Source organism: Lithobates pipiens, unplaced genomic scaffold (assembly GCF_037356315.1).
Source record: "Lithobates pipiens isolate NorthernLeopardFrog02 unplaced genomic scaffold, aLitPip1_a1.2 Scaffold_22, whole genome shotgun sequence".
Classification (NCBI taxonomy): Eukaryota; Metazoa; Chordata; class Amphibia; order Anura; family Ranidae; genus Lithobates; species Lithobates pipiens.
The window spans coordinates 34,697,598-34,721,139 of NW_027507784.1; the positions used below are offsets into that span (position 1 = coordinate 34,697,598).

Here is a 23,542-nt window from a genome sequence, read left to right on the forward strand (position 1 = left end):
CGTGCGCCGGGTAGTACGAACGCATTACGTTACACGTCGTAGGCGTACGGACGCGGTGGCGCGCTCACGACGTAATCCAAGCGCCGTGTCTATTTAAACGTTCACCTGACAGCATCACATTGCTGGTTTATCGTCAGCTCTTCCTGAGTACCCGTGCCTGTTATCTCTGCTACCTGATCTCCTGTTACCGACCCGGCTTGTTTGACCTGCTTCCGATTACTCTCCTGGCTCCGACTTCTGGCTTGTTCCTGATACTCCTTGTCTGCTCCCGGCACCCGACCTCGGCTTGGCTTGACCTCCGTTCCTGATCTCCAGTTCAGTATTCATCCTTCTTACCTCCGGATTGACCTCCCGTGTTTGACCTTCGGCTTGACCCTGACCCTGCCTTGGACTTCTTGCACAGTTGCCTCCAGAGACTGGTCTGCTCAGCATTTCCATCTACTGCTGCTACCCGGCAACCTGTGCTACTGTGGGCACTGCATCCCTGTGCCATCTCCAGGGTTGCACTGCACTCGGCCGCAAGGGGAGCCCTCTCAGCATCTCGGCCTCCTAACCTCGGTAGTGACAATCCCTGTCAGATCACTCTCCGATTATAATGAAGATGAGGATACCAGGAATACAGAGGCACCCATTCACCTGGCGGTTAAATGAGGACCTTTTACAGGATAAAAAAACTGTGGAATTAATACAGAAAGAAATAGAATTTTATTTTGAGACAAACGATACCAGAGAGGTGTCGGGTGTCTCCCTATGGGAGGGGCATAAAGCATATGTCAGAGGTATCCTCGTCTCCATAGGGGCGGGAAAAAAAAGGGAAAAAGCAGAGGAAAAGGAGAAATTGGTGAGAGAGGTTTTCGGGTTGGAACAGGAACACAAGAAACAAAGGGGACAACAACCGGACCTCTTTCATCAATTGATCATAAGGAGGGAGGAATTGAAGGATATATATGATCGGGAAGCAAGAAGGACATGAGAGGGGAGAGCTAGAGAGAAATATTTTGGGGAAAACAAAATAGGAAAATATTTAGCGAGACAGGTGAAAAACAAAAGAGTGGGTAATTTTATTGAGAAAATCCAGGACAAGAACGGGAAAATGGTTCACACCTCCAGGGAGATAGCGGAAGTATTTAAACAATATTATGAGGTTCTGTATAATGTAGACCAGAAAGGTGAACAAGGTAGAGGGAAAACTGAGAAAATTAAAGAATTTCGGAATAAGGCTAAATTACCGCGATTATCAGATAGCGACGGGCAGAGCATGGATAGACCGATCTCAGAAGAGGAAATTTACAATGCTTTAAAAGAAACGGCCTCAGGTAAAAGTCCAGGCCCAGACGTGTTCACGATCACTTATTATAAAAAATATAAGGAAATATTAGTACCTCATTTCTGTAAATATATAAATAGTCTAGGCACAGAATATGGAGCGAGTAGAGACGCCCTTCGAGCCGCTATAACGTTGATTCCGAAGGAGGGCAAAGATCATACGCTCTGCGCGAATTATAGACCGATAGCCCTGTTGAACACAGATATAAAGCTATATGCCAAAGTATTGGCGGCCAGGTTAAAAGAAAAAATGACAGAACTGATACACCCGGACCAAGTTGGATTTATACCTGAGAGAGAGGTTAGGGATAACGGGGTGAGGGCACTGCTCCTTATCCAAGCTTTAAAAGACAATGGGTCCCCAGGTCTATTCCTGTCGATGGATGCTGAGAAAGCCTTTGACAGGGTAGACTGGGGACTCATGCTAGAAACCCTGGAGGTGATGGGAGTGGGCCCGAGAATGATCCACTGGATTAAAGTTTTATATAAGAGCCCACAGGCGGCGGTTAAGGTTAATGGAGAAATATCTTCACAGCTACAAATGGGAAATGGTACTAGGCAGGGGTGTCCATTATCACCCCTACTGTTTGCGATCTCCCTTGAACCCCTGCTGGCCTCGATCCGTATTAATCCAGATATAAAAGGGATTAGGGTGGGAGAAGAGGAGCACAAACTCGCAGCATATGCGGATGATGTGCTCTTCTTCATTACAAACCCAAGAATAACAATTCCGAACTTGCTAGGGATCCTGGAAACATTTGAAAAAATCTCAAACCTGAAGATTAACCTTGGCAAGTCCGAAATCCTAAACATTAACATCAGTAACCAGGAAGCAGAGAGACTGCGAGCGGAATTCCATTTTCCCTGGTGTAAAGAGATCAAATACTTGGGAGTCTTTCTCTCAAATACCATCAGGAAAATATATTTGAAAAACTATATCCCACTACTAGAGGAAATAAAGAGAGAAATTAAAAAAAATATCACTTAATTCCCTATCGTGGCCAGGACGGATAAATGTGGTGAAAATGATTCTAGTACCAAAGATCATATATAAGTTCCAAATGATGCCTATCCCACTCCCTGCGGCCTTTTTTGAAATATTAAGGAAATTAATTTCGAAATTTATTTGGCAACATAAAAAGCCGAGGATTGCATTTGCGACATTAAGGAGGGGGAAAAACCAAGGGGGACTTGCGGTTCCGGACTTGAAAAGATACTATAATGCAGTGGTTCTTTCACGGGTGGCAGAGTGGGCGAAAGAATTAAACGAAAAGAGATGGGTTAGCTTAGAAAATACATTATCTCAAACACAATTAGGGAGAGTAATATGGAACCCGCCACAATATAGGACAGTAGGACCTAACACACATGAAATAACACGGCACGTTTTTAAAATTTGGGATGGAACAAGTAATGTGTAATATGTTCCCAAAGTAATGTACTCCAAAGTGGGAGAGGTGTCCTATAAAGAGAAATTGTAACATCTAGTTATGTACATGTATTTATTTATGATTTGTTTTTTTTGTTAAATGAGTTAGAAATTAAAAACACTTGACTTACTTCTTAGGCATAAATAATGTGGCAAGTACACTGCTGATACCACATTGGCTGTTGACTGCTCACAGATTTTTATGTTAAATAGAGGACCGATAATCTCATGTTTACTTGCAGGTATTTCTTCCAAGTGATCACTCCAGGATTCCAGAGAATATTCAATTACCACAGGACCGGTGACCTGGAATTTAATTCCCGTCTTCTGGCAACAGAAGAGGCCGGCGAATTTCAGCTCCATCCTAAAAATCACAGCACAATTTATATTTTTCAAATAGATTGAATTAACAAAACTTATACATTTTGGCAGGTCATGTTTTGTAATTTTTTTGTTTTTAAAAATTACTTTTTTTACTGAAATATCTAGGAGCTATCATTTTCTAAAATGGGGGGGGGGGGGGGGAATCCATTGTCCTTTCCTGGCTCTATAGCAGCCTAAAGCCCGTTTATGCAACACCAGTTTCGGACAAAATCCGTCAGAAAAAAGCCGACGGATTTTGTGGTCGGAATGTCTGTCGGATTTTTTTCTGACGGATTTTGTCCGAAACTGGTGTTGCATCCACAAGGTAGGACAAAGTTGTCGGAAAATCCGATCGTTCGGAATGTGATGATGTTCATTCATTACGACGGGACTACGTAGAGGCTAGTAGCCAATAACTTTGCTCTCGTACTTTGATCTGAGCATGCGTGGCACTTTGTCCAATTGGAATCCTCTATAAACGATTGGAAAAAGTCTGATGGGATTTTGTTGTCGGAAAATTTGAGATGCTGTTTACTTTTACTGAATTACTGAAGGAAAAAGTCTGATACAGCCCACACACAATCGGATTTTCCGACAATATAATCCGATCGGACCTTTTCCGTCAGAATTTCCGACTGTGTGTATGGGGCATAAGGGAATATTAAAAACCGCATGCATGCAAAACTCCTCTTGTAATCTAATTTCTTGCTTGTGCAATTAATTTACTCTTTTTCCCAGAGGTGTGAACTGACCTCCAAGTCAATGTACAGACCTTCACTGCACATTGGGGAGATATGTTCTTAGGCTTGGTTCACATCTATGCATGTTGCTTTTGAGTGTTTTTGCAGTGCTTTTTGCGGTGCTTGCCGCGATTTTGCCACGTTTTGCGTTTTTTTTTTCTTTTTTTTTTACACTGTGGTTGCTTAGCAACCAGCTATATACAGTGAAAAAAAATGAAAAAAAAAACGCAAAATGCAAATTGCGGCAAAATCGCAGTAAGAACGTGGTACTTGCATTTTTGATGTGAGTCGATTGACTTCTATTACATGCAAAATGCAGTCCCGACCCTTTCCAAAAACGCAGAGGCACAAAAATGCATTGATGTGAACATGTTTCATAGGAGGAAAAAATTTCCCTGCATTTCTGAAAAATGCAAAATGCATCAAAAAACGCGTTAGTGTGAATCGAGCCTAAAACTCATCCAGATCTAAACTTGCTTTTACACCTGTTACAGCACTACTGTAGTTGCTTAGGCGGTCATAATAAAGTCAGACCCTTCCGCACATCAGTCAGTTTGACAAAAGGCTAAGGCATTTTTAAATGTTTTACAGACACGTTAAAATAAGTATGAAAAAAAGAATGTTTTAAAATCTTCCACATGCACACAATTCACCTGGAGGAGATCATCAACATCAATCTAATTCTGGAACACATACATAAAAGTGTAGGAATACACACTTTAGGGAAGAGAATCAGGTATTGTTGCCTTACCTGAATATATTTCCAATAACATCTGGATTTAGTACAGAATCAGAATCCTGGAACTAGAGCCATAAATAACAATTAATATAGATATGAGAAAGACAGGTAGATACTATAGATAGGTAGATATTATAGCTGAAGAGATACGATAGATAGATAGATAGATAGATAGATAGATAGATAGATAGATAGATAGATAGATAGATAGATAGATAGATAGATAATTATAGCTGAAGAGATACAGTCAGAGCCGATCTGCCCTATACGCTCACTACGCAAGCTGCGTAGGGCCCCGGCGCTGTGGGGGGGGGCCCCCAAGATCTGCTCTGCTCAGGGCCGGACTGGCTGGGCGCTTGAAAAAAAATATGGCTGTGGGGCCGTCATGCAACTGCACAGGCGCCAGTGCTGTTCCGAAGTTAGCCATGCTCGGGGAAGCCCGTATACATTCGGCAATTTTCAGAAAGGTGGGCGCATGCGCAGTGACACGATGGCGCAGAGCGGTGCCATTTTTAAAAGTAAAGCAGTAGCGCTCAGGGAGGTCTCATCTGGCATGTGCTGTGCCTCATCCTACGTCCCCCCCACAGCCTTTGACCTTCTGTCCCCTCCCCGCAGCTTCTGACCTCCTATCCCCCCGCGCAGCCTCTGATCTCCTGTCCCCCCGCGCAGCCTCTGTCCTCCTGTCCCCCCGCGCAGCCTCTGTCCTCCTGTCCCCCCGCGCAGCCTCTGGCCTCCTGTCCCCCCACGCAGCCTCTGGCCTCCTGTCCCCCCACGCAGCCTCTGGCCTCCTGTCCCCCCACGCGCAGCCTCTGACCTCCTGTCCCCCCTGCGCAGCCTCTGGCCTCCTGTCCCCCCCCGCGCAGCCTCTGGCCTCCTGTCCCCCCCGCGCAGCCTCTGGCCTCCTGTCCCCCCCCCGCGCAGCCTCTGGCCTCCTGTCCCCCCCCCGCGCAGCCTCTGGCCTCCTGTCCCCCCCCCGCGCAGCCTTTGGCCTCCTGTCCCCCCCCGCGCAGCCTTTGGCCTCCTGTCCCCCCCTGCGCAGCCTTTGGCCTCCTGTCCCCCCCCCGCGCAGCCTCTGGCCTCCTGTCCCCCCCCCGCGCAGCCTCTGGCCTCCTGTCCCCCCCCCGCGCAGCCTCTGGCCTCCTGTCCCCCCCCCCGCGCAGCCTCTGGCCTCCTGTCCCCCCCCCCGCGCAGCCTCTGGCCTCCTGTCCCCCCCCCCCGCGCAGCCTCTGGCCTCCTGTCCCCCCCCCCCGCGCAGCCTCTGGCCTCCTGTCCCCCCCCCCCGCGCAGCCTCTGGCCTCCTGTCCCCCCCCCCCCCGCGCAGCCTCTGGCCTCCTGTCCCCCCCGCGCAGCCTCTGGCCTCCTGTCCCCCCCGCGCAGCCTCTGGCCTCCTGTCCCCCCCCGCGCAGCCTCTGGCCTCCTGTCCCCCCCCGCGCAGCCTCTGGCCTCCTGTCCCCCACCCCGCAGCCTCTGACCTCCTGTCCCCCACCCCGCAGCCTCTGACCTCCTGTCCCCCCGCGCAGCCTCTGACCTCCTGTCCCCCCCCTGCACAGCCTCTGAGCTCCTGTCGTCATCCCCGCAGCCTGTGACCTCCTGCCCCCCCGCAGCCCCTGTACTATCCGCAGCCTCTGACCTCCCCTGTACCATCCGCAGCCTGTGACCTCCTGCCCCCCCCCCACAGCCCCTGTACCATCCGCAGCCTCTGACCTCCCCTGTACCATCCGCAGCCTCTGACCATCTCTTGTCTTATATAACATCTGGAGAGGAGTCAAGAGTGGGAGAGCCGCCAGGATGGGGGTCATGGGAGAAGTCATGTATGAACTGTGGAGAGGAAACTATGGGATAAAACCAGAGCCACCAAGCTGGAGCCGACTGACTGAGCCCTGCAGGGTGCACCTGAGAGGAGGTCAGTGGCAGCACCACCAGGCCAGTCTGAGGGGGAATCAATACAATATTGCAAGGGGGCACTGATATAAAGGTTTCCCCCTTATGTCAGTAAACTCCCTTATCTTAGTGTTTTCTTTCTGCGGAAGGTGGTCTCTGGTCACCAGAGTCCTCCCCACATTCCCAGAGTTTCCTTTCACATCATAGTCTGCAGTATTCCACCTTAAAGTGCAAGTGAGAACTCTGATGTAAAGTGCAATGCTGCAGACCCTGATGTAAGTGAGAACTCTGATATAAAGGGGAATGCAGTGGACTCTGGTATAAGTGGGGTCTCTTGTCACCAGTGCCCCCCTTTATATCAGAGTTCCCGCTTAGATCATGATCTGCAATGTTCCCCTTTATGTCAGAATTCCCTTACACTGTAAAGGGGGAATCCTGATGTAAGGGGGAACTCTGTGCTGGGTTATATTAATCTGACCTTTATGTAAATGGGGAAATATGGTGTTTGACGTTTGTTGAAATATTGATATTGAAAACTGCCATTTTAGGCACTTTTATTGCAGTGTCAGTAAATGACATGATTTTTGCCAGTAAAAAATTGGTGCCGTTTGTAAATTCCACGTCTCTCTTATCTATATATAATACACTCTTCAAATGTGCTTTAAAATGTATGGTTTTCCCTTCTGTGCACAAGAAAATAATGATGCAATGTTGTTGGGCTGGTATAATAATGCTATGGGGCTGGTATGAAATTATTTCCAGGGCTGGTTTTTATTCCCAGTCCGGCCCTGTTTCTGGGGACTCTGATGTAGGGGGAGACTCTCTGGGGACCCTGATGTAAGGAGGGGCTTTCTGAGGACCCTGATGTAAGGTGGATGCTCTCCGGGGACCCTGATGTAAGGGGGAGGCTCTCCGGGGACCCTGATGTAAGGGGGAGGCTCTCTGGGAACACTGATGTAAAGGGAGGCTCTCTGGGGACCCTGATGTAAGGGGAGGCTCTCTGGGGACCCTTACGTAGGGGGAGGCTCTCTGGGGACCCTGATGTAAGGGGAGGCTCTCTGGGGACCCTAACGTAGGGGGAGGCTCTCTGAGGACACCAATTTAAGGGAGGCTCTCTGGGGACACTGATGTAAGGGGGGGGGCTCTGGGGACCCTGATGTAAGGGGGGGGCTCTGAGGACCCTGATGTAAGGGGGGGCTCTCTGGGGACCCTGATGTAAGGGGGGGCTCTCTGGGGACCCTGATGTAAGGGGGGGCTCTCTGGGGACCCTGATGTAAGGGGGGGCTCTCTGGGGACCCTGATGTAAGGGGGGGCTCTCTGGGGACCCTGATGTAAGGGGGGGCTCTCTGGGGACCCTGATGTAAGGGGGGGCTCTCTGGGGACCCTGATGTAAGGGGGGGCTCTCTGGGGACCCTGATGTAAAGGGGGCTCTCTGGGGACCCTGATGTAAAGGGGGGGATCTCTGGGGACCCTGATATCCCTGATATGATGTTGTACTTATTTGTTGACTGTTTTGTTTAAAGGAGCGGGGATTGTATTGGGAGCACTGAGGTGTCAGGTGTGACTATGTGGAAATGGCAAATGGTTTACATAGCTCGCGGCATCACGGGTCAGGTAGAGGGCCCCTTAGCAGAATGTTGCTTAGGGCCCCAGGGAGGTCAGGATTGGCACTGGATACAATAAATAGGTAGATAGATAGATAGATAGATAGATAGATAGATAGATAGATAGATAGATAGAGATAGATACAGTGGCGATCGAAAGTTTGGGCACCCCAGGTAAAAATGTGTATTAATATGCATAACGAAGCCAAGGAAAGATGGAAAAATCTCCAAATGGCATCAAATTACAGATTAGACATTCTTATAATATGTCAAAAAAGTTAGATTTTATTTAAATCATTTATACTTTCAAAATTACAGAAAACCAAAAAATGGTGTCTGCAAAAGTTTGGGCACCCTGCAGAGTTAATATCTTGTACTGCCCCCTTTGGCAAGTATCACAGCTTGTAAACACTTTTTGTAGCCAGCCAAGAGTCTTTCAATTCTTGTTTAAGGTATCTTTGCCCATTCTTCTTTACAAAAGTGTTCCACTTCTTTGTGATTTCTGGGCTGTCTGTCACGCACTGCAATTTTAAGGTCTAGCCATAGATTTTCAATAATGATGAGGTCAGGAGATTGTGAAGGCCATGGCAAAACCTTCAGTTTACGCCTCTTGATGTAATCCTCCATGGATTTTTAGGTGTGTTTAGGATCATTATCCATTTGTAGAAGCCATCCTCTCTTTAACTTCAGCTTTTTCACAGATGGCATCAAGTTACCATCCAAAATTTGCTGAAATTTTATTGAATCCATTTTCCTTCTACTCATGAAATGTTCCCTGTGCCACTGGCTGCAATACAACCCCAAAGCATGATTGATCCACCCCCATGCTTAACAGTTGGACAGAGGTTCTTATCATTACATTTTGTGCCCTTTCTTCTCCAAACGTACCTTTGCTCATTCCAGCCAAAAAGTTCTATTTTAACCTCATCGGTCCACAGAACTTGTTCCCAAAATGCCTCAGGCTTGTCTATATGTTAATTTGCAAAGTTCAAATGCTGATTTTTGTGGTGAGGACGTAGAAGAGGTTTTCTTCTGATGATTCTTCCATGAAGACCATATTTGTACAAGTATCTCTTTATAGTGGAATAGTGTACCACAACTCCAGTGTCTGCCAGATCTTTCTGGAGGGATCGTGCAGTCAAACGTGGGTTTTGAATCGCTTTTCTCACAATCCTGCAAGCTGTTCTGTCTGATATTTTTCTTGGTCTTCCAGATCTTGCTTTAACTTCCAATGTTCCTGATGACTGCCATTTCTTAATTACATTCCGAACAGAGGATAGTGACATCTGAAAACGCTTTGCTATCTTCTTATAGCCTTCTCCAGCTTTGTGAGCGTCAACTATTTTCAGTTTCAGTTTTCTAGACAACTGCTTAGAAGAATCCATGGTGCTGATTGTTGGGGCAAGGTCAGATGAGTCTGGCCATTTAAAACCTTTGAGATTGACATCACCTGGTCTTCCCAGACGATGATTGAGAACAATCCATGACACTGGCAGGTCTCAGCTTTGCAAAGGGGGCAGTGCATGCTATAAATTCTCCAGGGTGCCCAAACTTTTGCAGACGCTATTTTTTTGTTTTCTGTAATTTTGAAAGTGTAAATGATGGAAATAAAATCAAACTTTTTTTGACATATTATAAGAATGTCTAATCTGTAATTTGATGCCATTTGGAGATTTTTCCATCTTTCCTTGGCTTCATTATGCACATTAAAGCCGCGTACACACGTAGCCGTCTGTCCGACATACTTAGTCTGGCGGACTTCCCGCCAGACTGACCGTCGGACTTTCCGAACGGGCTACTTGGCCACACACGGCACTTTTTCAGCGGACTAATACGGCGTACTAAGTCTGCCGTACTATCCGCCCTACTTTTGAAATGAACGGACTCACACACGCGGAGGAAAGTCCGCTCATTTTGAACGCGTCTCCAGGTAGGCGGGGCCCGCGAAGGAGACGTCGCCGGCCCCGCCACCTGGTATGGACTTAAAGGGGAACCCCAATGCCGAATAAAAACGGCGTGGGGGTCCCCTCCAAGTCCACAACAGCCCCTTGTCCGAGCACGCTACCCGGCCGGCCAGGAAAGGGGGGACGAGCAACCGCCCCCCCCTCCTGAGCCGTACCAAGCCGCGTGCCCTCAACATGGGGGGTGCCGCACGGCCCCCCCACCCCAAAGCACCTTGCCCCAATGTTGATGAGGACAAGGGCGTCTTCCCGACAACGAAAGGCGGCGGCGGCGACAGAAGACCGGGCCACCGCCTGTAAAAGAGCTAGAAGAAGGCGCGGTGGCCCGGCAGAAGAACCGAAGAGGGGGACAAGACCCCCGAAGTCGGAAGAAGAGGCCGGCGGCGAGGAAGAAAGCTGGACTCCTCCACTAGCAAAAGAGCTACAAGAAGATAGCGGAGGAGTCCGGCGAGAAGACCCCCGAAGACGGAAGACCCCCGGAGCTGTGCAATAAAGTATTTTATCTCGTGTGTTCTGTTTTTTTTGTACTTTTATTTTACAGGTGAATGGGTAGGGGTACATTGTACCCCATACTCATTCACATAGGGTGGAGGGCCGGTATCCGGGGGCCCCCTTATTAAAGGGGGCTCCCGGATTTAGATAAGCCCCCCGCCCGCAGACCCCGACAACCAACGGCCAGGGTTGTCGGGAAGAGGCCCTTGTCCTCATCAACATGGGGACAAGGTGCTTTGGGGTGGGGGGGCCGTGTGGCCCCCCTTCCCCAAGGCACCCCCCATGTTGAGGGCACGCGGCCTGGTACGGCTCAGGAGGGGGGGGCGCTCGCTCGCCCCCCCTTTCCTGCCCGGCCGGGTAGCATGCTCGGAAAAGGGTCTGTTGTGGACTTGGGGGGGACCCCCACGTCGATTGTTTTCGGCGTTGGGGTTCCCCTTTAAGTCCATATCAGGCGGCGGGGCCGGCGACGTCTCCTTCACGGGCCCCGCCTACCTGGAGACCCGCTCAAAATGAGAGGACTTTTCTCCGGGCGGGAAAAGTCCGCTCATTTCAAAAGTACGGCGGACTGGCATGCACACGGCCGGATTGTCCGCCGAAATGCGAGTCCGGCGGGAAGATTGGAGTGCAACACGGCACTCTAAGTCCGCCGTACTTTCGGGTCAAAAAAGTATGCCGGAGGCTACACATGGGGGGATTGTTTGGCGGACTTGAGTTTGCCGGACTTTTCCACCCGCTTGTTTGATCGTGTGTACGCGGCATAATACACATTTTTACCTGGGGTGCCCAAACTTTCGATTCCCACTGTAGATAGGATATTTTGTGGGATTTCTTCTATAAAGCTGCCCATACATTATACAATTTTTTTATTCAATTTCCTTTAGATTTACCTTCAACTATATAGTGTAAAGGCCTGTCTGATTGCATGCCAACTGAAAATATTTAAGTCTGACCTCATATTATATGGTTTTGGTAAATCTACAGAAAAGTTGTACAAGAAAATTGTATAATGTATGGCCAGCCTTACTAGAATAGACAGGTTATTTTAGCTCACCTTTCCACACAGATGGCACTCCATATGAGGTGAGAGGATTCCAATGTCTTTCGCGACTGGACATACAACCAATGATATTAACAATCTTATTTAAAATTAGGTATAATTCTTAGCAATTACGAGTAACAAAGAAAAATAAATGATAGCAATTATAATTTTTATCATTTTATATATAATTTTTATAATTACATCAACACCCGCATCAACTTTTTTCAATTGTTCTAACTTAGGTTTGAATTAAAATGAAAACAACAATAGTTCTAAGTAAATAGAGTAAATAGCAGAAAATCCCAAACTGATGATTTTGCAGCGATTATCTCATTTTGATTGGTTTATAGTGGAGACTAGTGAAGAGGTTTGTAGGTTTCCTAAATTCTGTAGATCATATTTTGTATAAGGCAGAGTGCACAGAATCCCCACACCTCTCTATAGAATGATGTTCTATTAGTATATAGACTTCCCCTTTCAACTGTTTTATAGTCACTGTCTACATCCAATGGGGATACCACATTTTTTGGACACAAGGGCTTATGGGGTTAATAGATTATCATTATATATGCACATACACTTTTATATTGTTATTGTGTTTTTAAGTCATAAATGCAGAATTCCCACTGGACCCAGACGGAGACAGGCAGGCGTGCTGCAGGTCACAGAGGAATTTTTCCTGGTTGAAGGAGGGACCAGGTCTTCTGGTGAATCCCTATCCTAAGTAAATTGGCAATAATCACTGTAAATAATGTTTTGGGATTACCGGTCATCCCTAGCTGCCAGAAGATTTCTATCATAAAGTACAAAGTGCAAATCCCTGCACATTCTTTATTCTGGTTTTGATGCAGTTAAGTCAACGAGTTTCACTTCATTTATGGTGACATTGAGGCGAGTCTAATGTACAGTAGCAGATTATTAAAGTGGTTGTAAACCCTTACAAAGCACTTTGACCTACAGGTAAGCCTAGATTAAGGCTTACCTATAGGTCCAAGAAATATCTCCTAAACCTATACGGTTTAGGAGATATTTACCTGAAGACAGCCACCGTTGTCTACGGTGCATGCGCCGTAGACAGCAGCGTGCAGGCGCACTGGGCAAGCCGCTGATCGCGGCGATATGCCGCTTGTGTCGGGAGTAACATCATCGCAGCTCCGGTGAATCGCAGCGCCGGAGCAGCGAGACCCGGAAGTCACTCCGGGATACATGGCAGCGGCGAAGAGGAAGACGGAGGACCGCTTTGGGGCCTCAGTTCTCAGGTAAGTTATTCATAATGAGCTAGTATGCTATGCATACTAGCTCATTATGCCTTTGCCTTACAGGGTGTGTTTTTTTTTTTTTTTTTTTTATATTGCCTTCACTTCCTCTTTAAGTAAATTGCTCTGGAGAGGTGCCAATATAAGGGAGGTTAGTTTTCCATACACCCAATACTTCCTTCCCCATGTTGGGTAAGTTATACACCAGCAGGAATGTCATTATGGTAACAATCTATGGATAGAATGAGAGACTTACCCATGTTTTTCAGTAGTATGAGCTTATTTCGTTTGTGAACTGATATTCTAGTAGCTGAAGGTTTTAGATCAGTAGCAATGGCATAGGATGATGGACCATGTGCAGAGATGAGAATATAATAGAATATAAAAAATAATTTTTTAATTGTCAGATTTCACCAGCATTCTTATACACATACAAAATGTAACCATTCATTGTTTGCCTTAAATTTTGAGGCCATTTCTGAACTGCTAGATTGGAATGACTAATCACTTATGATCATATAGAGAGATTTTCAAAAGTGTTGAGTATCCATCAGTGTTTGACAAGGACTGCAGAGGGTCCCAACAGATATATTGCTGCCTGCTATCTCCAGGAACATTGATAATTGTTTTTGGACAGATTTAATCAAAACTTAAAGTGGACCTGTGCTTTGTGTAAGCTGAGCAAAGTAACAGGTTCACTTAAAGTGGAACAGAGAGGTTTTTATTTGAGTGCCCTCTTCCGACAATGTGAAGTGCACTTATTCCTCCTTTTTTTTTCTCCTTCACCACTACTGTGATGTTAATGATTAATACACATTTCCTGTCATATCACTGGGAACTAGCTCCACTTCCTATTACTCTTTCATCTTCTCCATTGAGACAGTGAAATGAGTTGGCGGGTGGAGGTGGTGGAGGACAGCTGGTTTATAGTGGTAAAGAGGTCTATAGGTTTCCTAAATTCTGTAGATCATTTTTTGTATAAGGCAGAGTGCACAGCATCCCCACACATCTTTATAGAATGCTGTTCTTTTAGTATACAGACTCCCCTTACAACAGTTTTATAGTCACTGTCTACATCCAATGGGGATCCCACATTTTCCATGAATGCATTTTGAATTGAAAGAATTAAATTCAAAATACTAACAACTACGTACAAAGCCACCCACAATTTAGCCCCCAGCTACATCACTAGCCTAGTCTCTAAATACCAACCTACTCGTTCTCTTCGTTCCTCTCAAGATCTCCTGCTCTCTAGCTCCCTCGTCGCCTCTTTCATGCTCACCTCCAGGGCTTTTCCAAAGCCTCTCAAATCCTATGGAATGCCCTACCCTAATCTGTCCGCTTATCTCCTACTCCAGGGGTGCCCAAATAGTGGCCCGCGGAGCCCTCTGATGTGGCCCGCGACCTCCTGCTCTAGGATGGCGGGTTGGCAAGCCCAGATTGCAGGTTGCCCACCCGCCATCCTAGAGCATCAGTGTTGTGAATGAAGCCAGTGGTAGAGAAAGCAAGCAGCATGCGGAGCCGATGCTTCCTGTATAGCACCGGCTCCTGTCATAGGTGGAGTGATACCAAATGCACTCTGCCTAGGATAGCAAGTTTATTACTAAAATAACAGTGTATATATGGACTTGATTGGACATTTGAAACATGTTCCATTTCTAAAGTCTGTCGGATTTTTGCAAATCGAAAGTCCGCTGCAGCCCACACACGATCGAATGGTCCGCCGGAATCGTTCCGTCGGACCTTTGATGTCGAAAAGTCCGGTCGTGTGTACACGGCATAAGGCCCCTTTAACATGATCTGTCTGACCCAATCGGACCCTCTATTCACCTCTATGGAGCGGCAGATGTAAACAGACTCGTGTCCATTTACACCTGCCTATTTCCAATCCAATCTGCTAAAAAAACAAGTGGATCCGTCCCTTTCCATTTGATCAGATGAGAGGGCCCATAGAGTAGAGTAGGCTGTGTCTGTGTACACTTTGCATATGCAGAGTGGACACGGACCTGTCATCTGCTCATTGTGGCCCGCGACTGGTTACTAAGTCGCTTAAGTGGCCCTCGCTCTTCAAAAGGTTGTGCACCCCTGTCCTACTCCATTAGCTTTTAGGCGATCCCTGAAAATCCTCCTCTTCAGAGACGCCTACCCTGCCCACACCTAACAACTGTATTTTCATTTTCTCCATCAGCTCATCCCCCACAGTTATTACCTTTTGTTTCCACTTGACTCTCCCTTCTAGATTGTAAGCTCTAATCAGCAGGGCCCTCTAGTCCCTCCTGTATTGATTTGTATTGTAAGTGTACTGTCTGCCCTCATGTTGTAAAGCGTTGCGCAAACTGTTGGCGCTCTATAAATCCTGTATAATAATAATAATAATACTGTCATCGCATGGTTGAATACCTATTTTTCTTAGCTGTGCTTCATATAAAGTTCCAACTAACCCCCCTCTTTTAATACTACTGCCATCTTATCACAGTCTTCTTCCAAACCCTCTCAAAGCCACTCAGCACAGAGCACTTCCCATTCATTTACTGTCCAGTGCAGCTGAGGCTGCAGAGAAGGGAGTGCGTGTTTGAGCTTTGGGGTACACACGCTAATGTAACAGGCTGCCCACACCTATGACAAGGTAGCTTGCCAAGTCTCATGAACACATCGTTTTGGCACCCTGCTCTTACATTTGGCATTTTACAGATGGGGAAATATGGTACAGATTCACTGATGGGAGTAAGCTAAGCTGCTGTGTTACTGCTGGTGGGGGAATGCTTCTTCTGTGAAAATTTTAAAGTAATTGTAAAGGCTGTATTTAACCACCTCAATACCGGGCACTTAAACATCTTCCTGCCCAGACCAATTTTGAGCTTTCAGCGCTGTCGCACTTTGAATGACAATTGCGCGGTCATGCTACACTGTACCCAAATGAAATTTTTATAATTTTTTTCCCACAAATAGAGCTTTCTTTTGGTGGTATTTGATCACCTCTACGGTTTTTATTTTTTGCGCTACAAATAAAAATTTTGAAAAAAAATGTGTTTTTTTTTTTGTTTCAGTTTCAAAACTTTGTAAATAAGTACGTTTTCTCCTTCACTGATGGGCACTGATGGGGCTACACTGATGGGCACAGATAAGGCTGCACTGATGGGCACCAATGATGTGGCACCAATGAAGTGGCACTGATGAGGTGGCATTGATGGACACTGATATGTGGCACTGATAGGTGGCACTGATGGGCGACATGGATGGGCGACACGGATGGACACTGATAGGTGGCACGGATTGGCATGGATGGGCGGCACAGATGGGCATGTATAGGCGGCACAGATGGGCATGGATAGGCGGCACAGATGGGCATGGGTGGGCACTGATAGGCGGCACAGTTGGGCACTGATAGGCGGCACAGGTGGGCACTCATAGGCGGCACAGGTGGGCACTCATAGGCGGCACAGGTGGGCACTCATAGGCTGCATTGGTGTTATACTGTACTAATGGATGCCAATCAGTGATGCCCATTGTGGGCACTGATTGGCATCCATTATGGGCACTGATTGGCATCCATTGTGCTGACTGGCATCCCTGGTGGTCTAGGGAGGATTACCTTTTCCCTGGTGGTCTGGTGGCGTCCCTGGCGGTCCAGTGTGGGCATCCTCGGGGGGGGCTGTGCTGATAATCGATCAGCACAGACCCCCCCTGTCAGAGGAGCAGACGCGAGTGAGGAAAAGCCGCTCACCGGCTCTTCCCATTTACACTGTGATCAGCCGTGATTGGACACGGCTGATCACGTGGTAAAGAGTCTCCGTCGGAGACTCTTTACCGAGATCGTAGTTGCCGGGTGTCAGACTGACACCCAGCAACAATGATCGCCGCAATGCACGCCCCCGGGGGCGCGCAGCGGCTCATAATCCTGAGGACGTCATATGACGTCCGATCAGGATTATGAAACCACTTTGCCACCATCAATTGCCTATAGGGCGGGCGGCAAGTGGTTAAAAAAAGAAAAAAAAGAAAAATGTTATACTTACCTGATCTGCGCAATGGTTTTGCATATAGCAGCCTCAATCTTCTTCTTTTTGGGAGCCCGTCAGCGGTCCTGGGTCTTCCCCTCTACCGATGCCCCCGTAGCAAGCCTCTTGCTACGGGGGCACTCAAGCTGGCTCGCTTCCAATCAATGCTCCTGTCCATTCACACACAGAGCATGTCTCAACCCCTTCCCCCGCTTTTTTCTCATTGGCTCACTGGCTATGATTGACAACTGTATGGGCCAATGAGTAGAGAGAGACTCGGTAGACCCGCTGTTCTCATGCACTTGATCGAGATGGGACTTAGGTAAGTATGGGGGGGGGGGGCAGCTGGGGGAAGCTGCACCCAGAAGGTTTTTTAATGCATAGAATGCATTAAGATAAAAAAAACCTTCTGATTTTAGAACCAGTTTAAGGATGAGTTGTTCAAAATAGCTCACAGCAATAGAGGTCAATAAAAGTGTGTTTTAAGGCTCATTTGCTGCTTGACAAAGCAGACCTTATAGTAAAACGTAAGCTCCTCCTATATCCTTTATTAAAGGTAAGTAGTTCCAAAATGTACCTGTAAAGAAAAAAAAGCAAGACTTATACTTACATTACTCCCATCTTCCATCCGCGCTACCCAGGCGGGAGTGATGTCAGACCCTTCCACTGATATTCTGGCGAATAGACAGCAGCCAAAATCACATGAGAAGACACTTGTGAAGGACTGGAGTGTCTTCTCGTGAGATTTTACCTGCTCTTCATTTTCCTGGAAGAATGGTCAAAGCTAGATATGATAGAATATGTGAAAAGATAGGGGTGAAAGTATTTATCTAACATTTTTCTTTACAGGTACATTTTAGCACTACTGATTTTAGCTTATGTTTAAGGGGGAAGGGGCCTAAATAGTATATGTATGTCCATTGTACTGCAAGATCCACATTGAGGACATGAAAATACTTGAATGTCACAGTCTGGCCACAGATTCCCTTCTTCTAATGTTTTAAATATGCTTGTGCTCTGTCCATAAAGCTGTGTCTACACATGTTTTTGTGTCTTGGAGCATTTTATATAAGGTTTTATAAAAGTATACATTGTATAGGAGGGTTTTATGACTTTTTTACGCAGTTAGCAGGTAGCAATAGGTTTACATGGAGCAGAAAATGACTTGTAATTTCTCTTGTAACAGTTCTAATCAAAATGATTTAATAAAACAGTCTATTGCCACTTACACACGATCAGACTATCCGGCGGACTTAGTCTGGCGGACAAACCGCCGGAAAATCTGCCAAATTTTCGAACAAGCAAACCTGCCCACACACCGGACTTTTCCGGCGGACTAGGTCAGACTATCCGCCGTACTTTTGAAATAAACTGACTTGCCCACACACGGAGGAAAGTCCGTTCATTTTGAACGCAGCTCCAGGTAGCCGGGACTAGTGAAGGAAGTCAATGTCGCCGCCTTTGGCGGCGAGATTGACACGTCGCTAGCCCCGTCACCTGGCATGGATTTAAAGGGGAAGCCGTATGCAGCAAAAACGGTGTGGGGGTCCCCCCCAAGGTCTATATCAGACCCTTATCCGAGCACACTACCCGGCCAGTCAGGAAGGTGGGTGGGGGGACGAGCGAGCGCCCCCTCCTGAGCCGTACCAGGCCGCGCACCCTCAACATGGGGTGAGGGGTGCTTTGGGGAAGGGGGGCCGCGAGGCCCCCCCACCCCAAAGCACCTTGTCCCCATGTTGATGAGGACAAGGGCCTCTTCCCGACAACCCTGGCCGTTGGTTGTCGGGGTCTGCGGGCAGGGGGCTTATCGGAATCCGGGAGCCCCCTTTAATAAGGGGCCCCCAGATCCCAGCCACCCACCCTATGTGAATGAGTATGGGGTACAATGTACCCCTACCCATTCACCTGTGAAAAAAATGTAAATAAAACACAACACACAAGGGTTAAAAATAATTTATTGCACAGCTCCAGGGGTCTTCTTCTGTCTTGGGGGGTCTTCTTGCCGGACTCCTCCGCTATCTTCTGCTCTTTTACTAGCTCTTTTACTAGCAGAGGAGCCCGGCTTTCCTCTTTGTCGCTGCTGCCCGGGAGTCTTCTTCCGACTTCGGGGGTCCTCTGTTAGTAAAAGAGCTAGCAGAAGATAGCGGAGGAGTCCGGCGAGAAGACCCCCCAAGATGGAAGAAGACCCCTGGAGCTGTGCAATAAATTATTTTAAACCCTTGTGTGTTGTGTTTTATTTAAATTTTTTTCACAGGTGAATGGGTAGGGGTACATTGTACCCCATACTCATTCACATAGAGTGGGGGGCCGGGATCTGGGGGCCCCTTATTAAAGGGGGCTCCTGGATTCCGATAAGCCCCCCTCCCCCAGACCCCGACAACCAACGGCCAGGGTTGTCAGGAAGAGGCCCTTATCCTCATCAACATGGGAACAAGGCGCTTTGGGGTGGGGGAGCCGCGCGGCCCCCCTTCCCCAAAGCACCCCCCCATTTTGAGGGTACGCGGCCTGGTACTGCTCAGGAGGGGGGGCACTCGCTCATCCCCACCCCATTTTCTGACCGGCCGGGTAGTGTGCTCGGATAAGGGTCTGATATGGACCTGGGGAGACCCACACGCTGTTTTTTCGGCATAGGGCTTCCCCTTTAAGTCCATACCAGGTGACGGGGCCAGCGACGTGCCAATCTCGCTGCTAAAGGAGGCGACATTGACTTCCTTCGCTAGTCCTGGCTACCTGGATCCGCGTTCAAAGTGAACGGACTTTTCTCCATGCGGGAAAGTCCGTTCATTTCAAAAGTCCGGTGGACTAGCACACACATGACCGTATTGTCCGCTGGACTTTTCCGCCAGATAGTTTGATTGTGTGTACGCGGCATTAGTGTAGATTTTTCTAAGGTGTGCCCAGCACAGCTTGTCAAAATGTTACATTCACTCTACGGTTATACGTTTTAACATATTTTGTACATGATCAAAAAAATGTGATACGGTAAAACTTTGACTTACATTCAGATTGCATTGATAAAGGATCCCACATTCTTTGGTACCGGCCTTCCAACATAGACATGTCCTCGTCATTATACTTCCAAAGAGCATCGTATAACAAGTCTTTCTTCCTATGGTCCCAGGAGCCGATTATGCCAAAGAGATCACATATTTTCTCTCTAGATGAGGATTTGCTAATCAGATTCTGGAACTCTTCCTGTGTGATTAGCATTTTGTACCTCAGATCAAAAAGAACTGGATCGGCAAACTTTATCCTCTGTATCAGAAATGACCAATGTCTGTCCAAAAAATGCTCCTTAGCTGTATAAATATTAAAAATATTTTTAAAAAACAAAATGTTTTGTCATCTTTCTACCTTAACACTTTGTTCACTGTTTTGGGGAGAATAGAAGAACATTTTCCCGAATATAGAGACAACATAATTGCACATAGAACTAATATTGTTTGGGTGTTTTTTGTGACTTTGAGAACTTATTAGGCTTTGCAGGACAACTGAAGAGTTATTTCTGCACTTGCTGTCCAGTCTCTGCAACCCAAACACCACTATGACCATAATATGTGTCAATCAGCTCAGTTTAGTTTTTTTTTATTTGCTAATCTTTACAATGCTATTCTAAATGTACTTCTCTCTTGCTTTCTGATTGCAGTCACCACTACAATGACACACCTCCAACATGACCCTCTATAACTCGGGTTCCTCCAGAAGTTCCTAGGGGTTCCTTGACCAATGGGAAAATGTCTGCTTCTCAGATAAATTCCCACTGAAACCATTGATCCTTTTAGCTGCCTGTAAGCCCTTGTACACACGGTCGGAGTTTCCGACGGAATGTGTTCTGATCGGACCGTTTTGTTGGATAATCCGACTGTCTGTGGTCTTCATCGGACTGTTTCCGTCGGAGTATCTGACGGACCAAGTTTTCCAACTTGTCGGTAAAATTTTCCGACAACATGATCCGATCGGACCTTGTCCAATCATGTGTAGAGAATTCCGATCGGACAAAGTGCCACGCATGCTCAGATCAAATTCCTACACCAAAGCTATTGGCTACTATCCTGAACATAGTCCTGTCGTAACGAAATAACGGCATCACGTTCTGAACGATCAGATTTTCCGACAACTTTGTCCGACTGTGTGTATGCAACAGTTTCGGACAAAATCCATCTGACAAAATCCGACGGATTTGGTTGTCGGAATGTCCGACCGTGTGTACAAGGGCTAAGGGGGTAATTCTTCCCAAGTATAAGAAGCATTCTGCACACTGACCATCACACTAATGTATCATGTATGTATAATAGATATAGTAATTTTTAGCAGGGGTTCCCTTAGATTGGAAAGTTATTTCAAGGATTCCTCTGTGTTGAGAACGGCTGCTCTATAATGTAGTAAATATTCTGCCCCTGACCTTCATTTTTGTAATATTTTTTATTTATTAGGAAAGATTCACCAAAACAGCATAAATAAATAAATATATAAAACAGCAAATTGGTAAATGTACAAGTCACAAGCTTTCTAAGCATATGTGACATGGTATACAGTACTTGGGTAAGAAATACAATCCATGTATACACAGCATCTCATCAGTATAAATTAGCATAGGTGGATGGAAATGACAACATAATGCGTTTGGCAAAACTCTTCAATTTTCATAGTGTTTAATGGGGGATGACCCCTAGATGCATGGAGAGGGGAATATAGGGACTGAAGAAGGAAAGTTAGTAGAAGGGAAGTTGGGGGGAAGGTTCCAACCTGGGGCAGAGAGAAGGAGGGAGGTTGGGAGGGGAGCATTAACTAACTGAATTGTTTATATTGGGACAAGCATTTGAATTCTTCCCAGGAGAACCATTTCTTAGTCTGGTCCACAGATTTATCTCTGAGAGTCGCAGTAAGGTCTTCCATAGTCTGAATATCATTCACACTGTCAAGCTATTGCAGGGGGGGGGTTTATCCAGTTACTAGAGACACAAGCCTTTGGCAGTATTTAGTAAATTAAGTACTGAGGACTTTTTATGTCTCTTTGTGACAAGTATGTGAGATGGAGAAGGATGGTAGCGGTGTCATAAGTCAAAGCGAATCCCGTGATTTGCGTTATAGTTTTGTGACCTGGTGCCAAAAGGGTTGCAACACAGAACAATCCAAAAGGAGATGCAAGAGGGAGCCCAGATGGGTACCACATTGTCAACAATTAGGACTTTGCTGTGGAAAGAATTTTGCCAGGACCAATGGGGTCCTATACCACCTGGCTGAAATCTTGTAGGAAATCTCTTGATACTTAATATAGATGGGTGTATTGTGGGCATAAAACAAGATTCCGTCTTTTTTGGTTTGCTGTAAAGAAATGTTGAAGGTAATTTTTTGAGTTGGTGAGAAATCTAGGGTCACCTGCTGAGTGTGTAGTCAGTATGAATTGATATGAAGAGTATAAGAGAGACACATGGTCCCATCCTCTTGACAGATCTCTTCAAAGGGCATCAAGTCCCTCAAGAAACTGTTTAGGTTTAGGTAATGAATGTAAAAAGGTAAAAGTTACTGTTGACGCCAAGCATCCAGTGTTGGGACACCATGAGTTGCTGAGACTGTGGAGAGAGTGTTCCACTGTTGTGTGGTTAGAAACTTTATTTTACAAACCCTTTCTTTATCCTCGTACAGAAAATTCAGTCTAAATGACATGGGATGAACTCAGAATGTCCAATGATAGGTGTCATGAGAGAAGGGAAACTCTTCACAAAAAGTACTGAAAAGTGTCGTTCAACTTCATAAAGGGTCAGGCCTATTTGATGGCGTTTGAGTAGGGATCTAGGCACCTGTTGTCATGTCCATGACAGCCATGACAGTGGGACAGTGGAGCAATCCTGTTCACTGTGTCTGCACCAGTCGATTACCTGTGCCATATGTGGTATAGTATAATAATTTACTGAATCTGGTAGTTCCACTCCTCCATTTACCTTTGGTCTAATCAGAACTTCTTGGCCTGTTTGGGGGTGCCTTAACTTGCCAGACAAATATAATGCATTCCAACCCTATGGTGGGGAAAGAGGCATGTGGAACAGACACCGGTAATATCTGAAGCAAGTATAGCAGCTGTGAAATCATGTTCATTTTTAAGATATTCCACCTCCCAAACCAGGAGAATGCATTATTAGTCCAGGAATCCAGGCCTTTCCTCACAGAATGGGAAAGTGGAGGGTAGTTTAGCTTATATATTATGGAAGGGTCAGCAAGGATATGTGTACCCAGGTGTTTCATGGATTATGAGCCCCAATGGAACAGGAAACTAAGTTAAAGGGTCCTCATGACATGCTTTTCTAAAGGCACATTCAAAGCTTCAGATTTTTGTATGTTTACCTTATGATGTTTTTTGTAAAAGGGATGGGAGGTAAATTCACAGATAGCAAACAATTGTGCTGCAAGTTTGAAAATGACTTGCTAAGCTATTGCTAGACTTGCCAGGTTTCACACGTTTGTTGCACAATTGCAGCAAGTCTGCATTGCATGGCTCCAGATCAACTTTCTTTGCAAACATTCTGCAAGTTGCATTGTGCGATAGTCATCCCGCCACCTCTGGCTGAATTTTCATGCTAGAGCTCTTGTTGTAGACTCATCACTGCAACTTTGCTCTTGCTAGAGACTTGCCACGCAAATTTTCTACAAATTGAAAAAGTGTAAACTAGAACTTGTGCTTCAAGTGCCCTGCAAGTGTACATGAAAATGTGCAGC

At 46.4% G+C, this 23,542-nt stretch overlaps 1 protein-coding gene across 1 annotated transcript in view; it reads right to left on the reverse strand.

Annotated features, from left to right (window-relative positions):
- The window catches only part of LOC143923544 (NACHT, LRR and PYD domains-containing protein 1b allele 3-like), a 62,810-nt gene that overhangs the window by 29,852 nt on the left and 9,416 nt on the right, over nt 1–23,542 (reverse strand). Inside the window, exons 2-6 of the mRNA XM_077447302.1 lie at nt 19,828–20,127; nt 13,087–13,140; nt 11,587–11,642; nt 4,610–4,662; nt 2,887–3,119 (exon numbers count right to left, since the gene is read on the reverse strand). Coding sequence (XP_077303428.1) covers nt 2,887–3,119; nt 4,610–4,662; nt 11,587–11,642; nt 13,087–13,140; nt 19,828–20,127 — 696 coding nt within the window. The remainder of the gene's footprint in view (nt 1–2,886; nt 3,120–4,609; nt 4,663–11,586; nt 11,643–13,086; nt 13,141–19,827; nt 20,128–23,542) is intronic.